Source organism: Colobus angolensis, unplaced genomic scaffold (genome assembly GCF_000951035.1).
Source record: "Colobus angolensis palliatus isolate OR3802 unplaced genomic scaffold, Cang.pa_1.0 Scaffold235, whole genome shotgun sequence".
In the NCBI taxonomy this organism is placed as follows: Eukaryota; Metazoa; Chordata; class Mammalia; order Primates; family Cercopithecidae; genus Colobus; species Colobus angolensis.
This window is the reverse complement of record NW_012115544.1, coordinates 4,821,479-4,830,985: the sequence shown is the minus strand read 5'-3', so window position 1 is coordinate 4,830,985 and position 9,507 is coordinate 4,821,479. Positions and strand designations below refer to the sequence as shown.

Here is a 9,507-nt window from a genome sequence, read left to right as displayed (position 1 = left end):
GTTAGGGGAGGATGGTGAGGACTGCAAAGGTCTCCCCACCTCCCGGGGGCCGCGGAGGCGGGGCTGGATGAAGGTCGACGTGCCTTCTCCGGGCCGGGCGCTGCCAGGCTCTCAGCCTCTCTGTGGAAGGGCAGCCTGCGTCTGGGTACGGAGCCTGCTGCGCGGCGGACTGCGGGCGCGATGTATCTCCGCAGGGCGGTCTCCAAGACCCTGGCGCTGCCGCTGAGGGCGCCCCCCAACCCCGCACCGCTCGGGAAGGACGGTGAGTAAGGAGGTCTAGTCCGGAAAGGAGGACGGGTGCCTCTGGTGCAGATTTCGCCCGTACCCGGGTACCGGCCGGCACTCAGTTGGCCAAACCCGACCCAGAGCAGCAGAAGCCTGGATTGGAGGTCGAGGAGAATGGAGGAGACTCCCGGGAAGACGTCCCGAAGCTTCTGCAGGCTTTGGAAGTAGGGAACTTTCTGGTGTGCCTCAGAGTCCAGATTAGCTGGGTTCGCATCCTGATCTTGGATAAATGACTTAACCTGTTTCCTCATCTATAAAATGAGGGCGATAATAGTTTTGCTTTTTAATGAGTTAATGTATGGTTAAAAGCACTTAGAAACGTGCCTGGCTGACAAAGTTTTAGCATACCACTTTTATTGTTAGAGGCACCATTCGCTCTCCAACCTCCTGAGGAAGCAGAGGAAGGGTGGGAAGGTGGACGCCGATCAACGAGCCGGCCCTGTAAGCACTGGGAGGCAAAGAAGCAGGGCCCGCTCAGTGGACACTGGGCGAATGTTCGTGGGGTAAATAAACCTAACCCTTGGCAGGGTCTCAGCAGCCTGAACCCCGCGAGCGCCTGGCTCTGAGATCCACAACCCCCAAAAAGGAAGCGGCCTTCGGGGCACTTTCCTTTGAGGTTGCAGGTCGTCCTGCAGCTGCTTGGCTCTGTCCAAATATCGACGCCTTTGGATCTGGGGATGCGCGAGAAAAAGCAGGATACTCAGAAATTAACTAAAGGAGGAGTTGCAGTGTGAACTGGAAGCTTATTAAATAAAAATGGACATGTAGGAAAGTGCCTCGTATAGTGCCTGGAACATAGTAGGTGCTTAGCAGGTGTGAGCAAGGAAGATGGTTTATCTTCCCAGCAGCCTGCGGCTCTGGGACCAGGCTTGCGCTCCGGGGCGGTTCTGCCCCAGCCGCTTTTCCCTAGTCCCCATCCGTCACCCCTCTCTCTTCCACTCCCGATTGGGGGACGGTTCTTAGACAACATCGTGAAGCGTTCTTGATGCTGTCTTCGCTTCCCCTCACTTTCTGAGGCTTCCGAGGTAATTTGAGCCCAGAGGGTGGATTCCGGCCCCAGAAAAAGACGTGCGCGGAGAATTCCATGGGCCGATTTTTTTCACGTTGATTAGGCCTCTGTTGGTGGTGGTGGGAGAGAAGGACGAGGTCTAACCAACTCGCTTTATTTTTCTTTTAAAATGCTGGTGGGAGGAAGTTACCCCTCAAGTATCAGAAATAAGATGTCTTCGTTTTCCTAGATCTTTATTGTCTTTATTTTTCTAGACCTTTACACCAAATAATATAGAGCTTTTAAATATATATATATATATATATATATATATCCTGATGAAGTAAGGAGAAGCCATTTATTTTAAATTTCGTGCTATAACGGGACTGCTCTGTAGGGAATAGGGAGAAAGATTAGTCCTCTGACCGTGGCCTTTCGTTTTATCTGTCTGCGTTCCCCACTGACAACATGCGCGCCTGCACGCACACACACACACACACACGCACCTTTTTTTGTAGCTGCAGAAATTCCAAATAATTTTCTTCCCAATTTGCGGCAAAATAGAAGTAGTTTAAAATTTTTAAATACGTATCTAGCAATGCTGCTTATAAAGGCACTGGTCTTTCTCTAATTTTCATGTAACTACTATTTTTGCAGCACTTAAAATGTAAGAACTATTATTGACTGGAAACAAATTTGTCTTCTGTCGTGGATATTAATTAATCTTTTGTTGATACTTTCTACTTTGATGAAAAATAAATTTTTTTCAGTTTCATTGAAGGAAAAATTTTTAACGGTGTCTCATCACATTTTGTTCTCTCCTTTTTGCTTTTAAAAGGGTAACTTTTTTTTTTTCTTTTTTTGAGACGGATTTTCACTCTTTTTGCCCAGGCAGCAGTGCAATGGCATGATCTCGGCTCACCACAACCTCCGCCTCCCAAGTCCAAGTGGTTCTCCTGCCTCAGCCTCCCAAGTACCTGGGATTACAGGCATGCCCCACCACGCCCGGCTAATTTTGTTTTTGTTTTTGTTTTTTGTTTTTTTTTTTTTTGAGACGGAGTCTAGCTCTGTCGCCCAGGCTGGAGTGCAGTGGCCAGATCTCAGCTCACTGCAAGCTCCGCCTCCCGGGTTTACGCCATTCTCCTGCCTCAGCCTCCCGAGTAGCTGGGACTACAGGCGCCCGCCACCTCGCCCAGCTAGTTTTTTGTATTTTTTTTTAGTAGAGACGGGGTTTCACCGTGTTAGCCAGGATGATCTCAATCTCCTGACCTCGTGATCCGCCCGTCTCGGCCTCCCAAAGTGCTGGGATTACAGGTTTGAGCCACCGCGCCCGGCCTAATTTTGTATTTTTAGTAGAGACGGGGTTTCTCCATGTTGGTCAGGCTGGTCTTGAACTCCCGACCTCAGGTGATCCACCCGCCTTGGCCTCCCAAAGTTCTGGGATTACAGGTGTGAGCCACTGAGCCCAGCCTTAAAAGGGTAACTTTTTAATGAATAAATAAGTTTATAATAGATAATTGGGGGAAAAAACAGGTAAAATAGGAAATGGAATTCACCTGTAATCTTCCCACTCAGTGAACACAACTAGTTACATTTTAGTATATTTAGTTTTCTAGACCGTTTTTTTCCCCCTCATTCCTTCCTTATGCACATTATTTCCACAAATCTGGGATAGTCCCATACAGAGTATTTTGCTATGACTTTTCACCTAATACATTGTAAATATTTTCTCACGTAGGCAAATATTGTTCTGCAAGTTATGTCCATTTGTTTCACATTGTATGAATGTGCTTAAATTTGTCTAATTAATCCTTATTGAAAATTTCTCATTTCATTGTCTTTTTAAGTAACTTGTCCATCATTATATTTGTACTTATTTATTTATTTACTTATTTATTTATTTTGAGACAGAGTCTCGCTCTGTCACCCAGGCTGGAGTGCTGTGGCTGGATCTCAGCTCACTGCAAGCTCCGCCTCCCGGGTTCACGCCATTCTCCTGCCTCAGCCTCCCGGGTACCTGGGACTACAGGCGCCGCCACCTCGCCCGGCTAGTTTTTTGTATTTTTTAGTAGAGATGGGGTTTCACCGTGTTAGCCAGGATGGTCTCGATCTCCTGACCTCGTGATCCGCCCGTCTCGGCCTCCCAAAGTGCTGGGATTACAGGCTTGAGCCACCGCGCCCAGCTATATTTGTATTTAAGTCTACTTAAATCTCTGATGATTTTAGTTCTATTTAAAAAATATTTCTGATATTTTTGTCTGTTTGAGAAATATGAAAGCTGTATATTCCCTGTTTGATCACAGATGTACTTTTAAGCCATCAGAAGTCCCACCACAAGTCAAAGCCATAACCACTTCTCATAGCCTTTGGGGCACATTTGAAGGAAAAAAAATATTTTTCCAAGAAATGGCCATTTATATCCAAACTAAGAACCTAAACAGGAAATCATTGTGATTTTGCTACTATGAAGGTTTGTAAGCAGTGCAAATGTCTTAAGATTTGCCCTGTGCAAATCATAGTCTTCCACTAGTCTCTGCACCCCTATACTTTATGTTAGGCCACATCAAATTGCAGGTTGGACATGCTTAATCTGAAAATCTAAAACCCAAAATGCTCCAAAATTAGAAACTTTCTGAGCACTGACATGATGCCACAAGTAGAAAATTTTCCATGTAAGTACTTAACACAAACTTTGTTTCATGCACAAAATTATTCAAAATATTATATAAAATTACCTTCAGGCTATGTGTGTAAGGTGTATATGAAACATAAATGAATTTTTGTGTTTAGACTTCAGTCCCATCCCCAAGATATCTCATTATGTGTATGCATATATTCCAAAATAAAAAATATCCAAAACCCAAAACACTTCTGGTCCCAAGCATTCTATTTTATTTTAATTATTTTTTGGGGACAGAATCTTACTCTGTTGCCCAGGCTGGAGTGCAGTGGTACAATCACAGCTCACTGCAGGACTCAAGTGATCCTCCTGCCTCAGCCTCCTGAAGGGGCTTGGACTACAGACACATACCACCACTCTCAGCTAATATTATAAAATTTTTTTGTAGAGATGGGGTTCACTACATTGCCCAGGCTGGTCTTGAAATCCTGGGCTCAAGTGATCCTCCCACCCCTGCCTCCCAAAATGTTGGGATTACAGGCATGAGCCACTGCACCCACCGCTAGCATTTTAGATAAGGGATATTCATCCTGTACTTTGTACCTTCTGGGTCATGAAATGCTCATACACGTTACACCTTCTGCCTCCAGTGCCATTCTTCTTTCCCTTATTTATCTGACAAACTCTTATTTTCCTTCAAAACTCAGGTCTCTTCTATTATGATAGTTACCTTGGCCACTAATTGAGTTTTTTCTCTGCATGTAGCTTGACTTAGCACTTATTACATTTGCCATACTATATCACAATTATTTGTCTGTATGTTCATATCCTCTTTCTAGACTGTGAATGACTTGAGACTAGGGACCTTGTCTGTCTTGTTCACGGTTGTATTCTTAATGCTTCTAACAGTTCCAAACACATAGTAGATGCTCAGTTGTGCTAGTTGAAAGAATACATAAATGTCTTTACATCTTTATCTTTCAAATAAAGAATTTGAGTTGTATATACTTTAAGCTCCTTCCAACTTTGAGTTTATTGTAAAAATTTCAATTCCAGGGCATTATAGAATATGCAAATGTTAGTACTACAAAATAAATATGTTTAAATATAATAATATAGTACTTTTATCTGTTTCCGTTAGTTTATACAGAATTGTACTTCTATTTCAGATACAACCTTGTTGCAACATTTGGCTTAAAAACCTTTATATGCCCATCTTTGCTTTATAAGAGAAAAATTGAGAATTCTTTCTATATCTACATTTGTATTACAGATTTATAGAAATATGATGGATTTCAACATAAATGCTTGATTTAACATATAAATACAAATTGTATTATATTTTAGGTATAAACATACTGAATTCATTTAAAAAAAAATCATTTTCATTTAATCCTGTAGTGGAGTACATATATAGTACATGGCTTTCTTTTGCTAATGTACACTTCATTTGGCTGTTAAAATTGTTTAGTGCTTTTGTCATCTTTCCTTACCCACACCTGCACCCCTTCCAAGAAGGCATGATGCTCAGCATCAAGATGACAGGTTTCATGAGTGTTTATCAAATTAGATTGGGAGAATGTCAAGTGGAATTATTACCCAGCCTTGTAATACCGTATTCCCTTAAGCTAAAATCACTTGATGTTAATGATTCTAGGTTCACTGAGGAGAAAAATTTTAAAAGATATAATTATTTAAAATAGTTTTGCCCAAGTAGTAGAGCTAACTGTGTTTAAACGTTGTTTTCCTAGCATCTCTGCGCTGGATGTCATCTAACAGATTCCCTGGATCATCTGGATCAAATATGATTTATTATCTGGTTGTAGGCGTCACAGTCAGTGCTGGTGGATATTATGTAAGTGATTATATAACCGCAGTGCTCAAGAATTCATGCATTTTACAACTCATGGTAAAGCTCAAAGCAATGTCAAGATCAGGACATGGGATTAATTAAATATACAACATAGCAATAGATTTAAGTGTCATTAAGCATATACATCTGAAAAATACCTTGCAATCATTAGAAATACAGGGTTTTCCTAAGAATGTATTAACTAGACTATTATGAAGGTTTTTCTTTTTTGTTTATTTTTAAATTTTATTTCATTTGAACCTCAGCTTTCTAAATTATGAAGATTTTTGTATGTGTAAAGTCAGCATTTCTTAATATCATTAATATGGATGATTTTCAGTAAAAATTATGTTATTATAAATGCTAATAATGATAGCTGATACTTGAGTGTTTATCATATGCCAGACTCCTGGATCATTTAATAATTAGAACAATTTTATAAGGTAGGCACTATTATTAACATTTTAAAATAACTATTTTGAAAGATTAACTTAAAAATTAATATAGGAGCTGGGCGCAGTGGCTCACGCCTGTAATCCCAGCACTTTGGGAAGCTGAGGTAGGTGGATTACCTGAGGTCAGGAGTTTGAGGCCAGCCTGGCCAACATGGTGAAACCCCATCTCTACTAAAAATACAAAAATTAGCCAGCGTGGTGGTGCATGCCTATAATCCCAGCTACTTGGGAGGCTGAGACAGGAGAATCTCTGAACTTAGGAGGCTGAGGTTGCAGTGAGCTGAGATCACACCATGGCACTCCAGCCTGGATGACAGAGTAAGACTCCATTTCAAAAAAAAAAAAAATTAATATAACTATTTAAAAAATTAATAGCCTTTTTTAGAGCAGTTTTAGGTTTACAAAATAATGAGCAGAAAGTACAGAAACGTCCATATACCCCCTCACACCCCCTCCTCCTTTCCCATATTAAAACTTGCATTGATGTGGAATATTTGTTAAAACTGACAAGCCAATATTGATATATTATTGTTAACTAAAGTCCAGGGTTTACATGAGGATCCACTCTTTACGTTGTATGTTCTGTCTTTATAAATATATTACAATATCATACAGAATAAATTACAGTATCATACAGAGTAGTTTCATCACTCTAAAAATCCCTCTACTCCACCTACTCATTTCTCCCTCTCTCCTCCCAATCTTTTTACTGTCTCCATAATTTTTGTTAGTTTTAAATTTTCACAGTTTTATTATTTGAAAAATTCATATTTGTTCATAAGTTTTTAAAAAATGTAACATAGATATATATAAAATGAAAAGTATATTTTCCTTCCCAGTCCCCATGTTCATTCCCTCCAGGTAACCACTGTAAGACAAAGATTTTAATAGTGAGATTTTGGGACTAAAATAACAGACATTTTTTAGTTAAGTAAGATAAGCCTGTTGAGTCATTCACCATGTTTTTTTTTTTTTTTTTTTTGAAACGGAGTCCCGCTCTGTCGCCCAGGCTGGAGTGCAGTGGCCAGATCTCAGCTCACTGCAAGCTCCGCCTCCCGGGTTTATGCCATTCTCCTGCCTCAGCCTCCGGAGTAGCTGGGACTACAGACGCCCGCCACCTCGCCCGGCTAGTTTTTTGTATTTTTAGTAGAGACGGGGTTTCACCATGTTAGCCAGGATGGTCTCGAGCTCCTGACCTCGTGATCCGCCCGTCTCGGCCTCCCAAAGTGCTGGGATTACAGGCTTGAGCCACCACGCCCGGCCGAGTCATTCACCATTTTGTCATAAACTTTCTAAATCAAAATATAATCTGTATTAAGAATAAAAGTAGGCCAGGCATGGTGGCTCACGCCTGTAATCTCAGCACTTTGGGAGGTCAAGGCTGGTGGATCACCTGAGGTCAGGAGCTCAAGACCAGCCTGGCCAACATGGTGAAACCTCATCTCTACTAAAACACAAAAATTAGCCAGGCGTGGTGGCAGACGCCTGTAATCCCAGCTACTCCGGAGGCTGATTGAGACAGGAGAATCACTTGAACCCAGAAGGTGGAGTTTGCAGTGAGCCGAGATCGTGCCACTGCACTCCAGCCTGGGCGAGACAGCCAGACTCTGTCTCAAAAAAAAAAAAAAAAGAATAAAAGTAGTGCAGTGGCTCATGCCTGTAATCCCAGCACTTTGGGAGGCTTGAGTCCAGGAGTTTGAGTCCAGCCTGGGCAACATAGTGAGACCTCATTTCTACAAAAAAATTGAAAAATTAGCCCAGCGTGGTGGTGTGCGCCTATGGTCCTAGGTACTTAGGAGGCTGTGATGGGAGGATCGCTTAAGAAGTTAAGGGAAGTTAAGGTTGCAGTGAGCTGAGATTGCACCACTGCACTCAAGCCTGGGCAACAGAACAAGACCCTGTCTTAAAAAAGAAAAAAAGAAAAAGAATAAAAGTAGAGCCTGGAGTGGTGGCTCATGCCTGTAATCCCAGCACTTTGGAGGCTAAGGCAGGAGAATTGCTTGAGGTCAGGAGTTTGAGACCAGCCTGGCCAACATAGCGAGACCCCCATCTCTACAAAAAGTGTTAAGAAAGAATAAAAGTAGAATAAGCAGAAATTCTTAGGCCGGGCGCGGTGGCTCAAGCCTGTAATCCCAGCACTTTGGGAGGCCGAGACGGGCGGATCACGAGGTCAGGAGATCGAGACCATCCTGGCTAACATGGTGAAACCCCGTCTCTACTAAAAATACAAAAAATTAGCCGGGGGACGTGGCGGGCGCCTGTAGTCCCAGCTACTCCGGAGGCTGAGGCAGGAGAATGGCGTAAACCCGGGGGGCGGAGCTTGCAGTGAGCTGAGATCTGGCCACTGCACTCCAGCCTGGGCGACAGAGCAAGACTCCGTCTAAAAAAAAAAAAAAGAAAAGAAATTCTTGCTAAACTGTGAGTACACAGTCACTATATTTTGGTTTGGTCCTACAACAATATGAATAAAGGCGGGCCAGGCACAGTGGCTCACACCTGTAAACCCAGAACTTTGGGAGGCCAAGGCAGGATCACGAGATCAGGAGTTCAAGACCAGCCTGGCCAAGAAATGGTGAAACCCCATTTATACTAAAAATACAAAAATTAGCCGGGCGAGGTGGCGGGCACCTGTAGTCCCAGCTACTCGGGAGGCTGAGGCAGGAGAATGGCGTGAACCCGGGAGGCGGAGCTTGCAGTGAGCTGAGATCTGGCCACTGCACTCCAGCCTGGGCGACAGAGCAAGACTCCGTCTAAAAAAAAAAAAAAGAAAAGAAATTCTTGCTAAACTGTGAGTACACAGTCACTATATTTTGGTTTGGTCCTACAACAATATGAATAAAGGCGGGCCAGGCACAGTGGCTCACACCTGTAAACCCAGAACTTTGGGAGGCCAAGGCAGGATCACGAGATCAGGAGTTCAAGACCAGCCTGGCCAAGAAATGGTGAAACCCCATTTATACTAAAAATACAAAAATTAGCCGGGCTTGGTGGTGGGCATCTGTAATCCCAGCTACTCTGGAGGCTGAGGCAGAGGTTTGCTTCAAACTGGGTGGTGGAGGTTGCAGTGAGCCAAGACTGCACCACTGCACTCCAGCCTGGGTGACAGAGTGAGACTCTGTCTCAAAAAAAAAAAAAAAGAAATATGAATAAAGGGATGTTTAGTCATAACCAGAAGCAGTTTCATAGGACTATGTAAGATGGCCAAACCAAACCAAAATACATATTCTAATCCTCAGAAACTTATTTTTTTATTTTATCTTATTTTATTTTATTTATTTATTTATTTATTTATTTATCTGTTTGTTTT

The 9,507-nt window shown here is 42.6% G+C and overlaps 1 protein-coding gene across 1 annotated transcript in view; it reads left to right on the top strand.

Moving 5' to 3' along the window:
* The window catches only part of MGARP (mitochondria-localized glutamic acid-rich protein), a 14,227-nt gene continuing 4,720 nt past the window's right edge, over positions 1-9,507 (top strand). The window contains exons 1-2 of the mRNA XM_011944648.1: positions 1-262; positions 5,645-5,748. Coding sequence (XP_011800038.1) covers positions 181-262; positions 5,645-5,748 — 186 coding nt within the window. The 5' untranslated portion in view covers positions 1-180. The remainder of the gene's footprint in view (positions 263-5,644; positions 5,749-9,507) is intronic.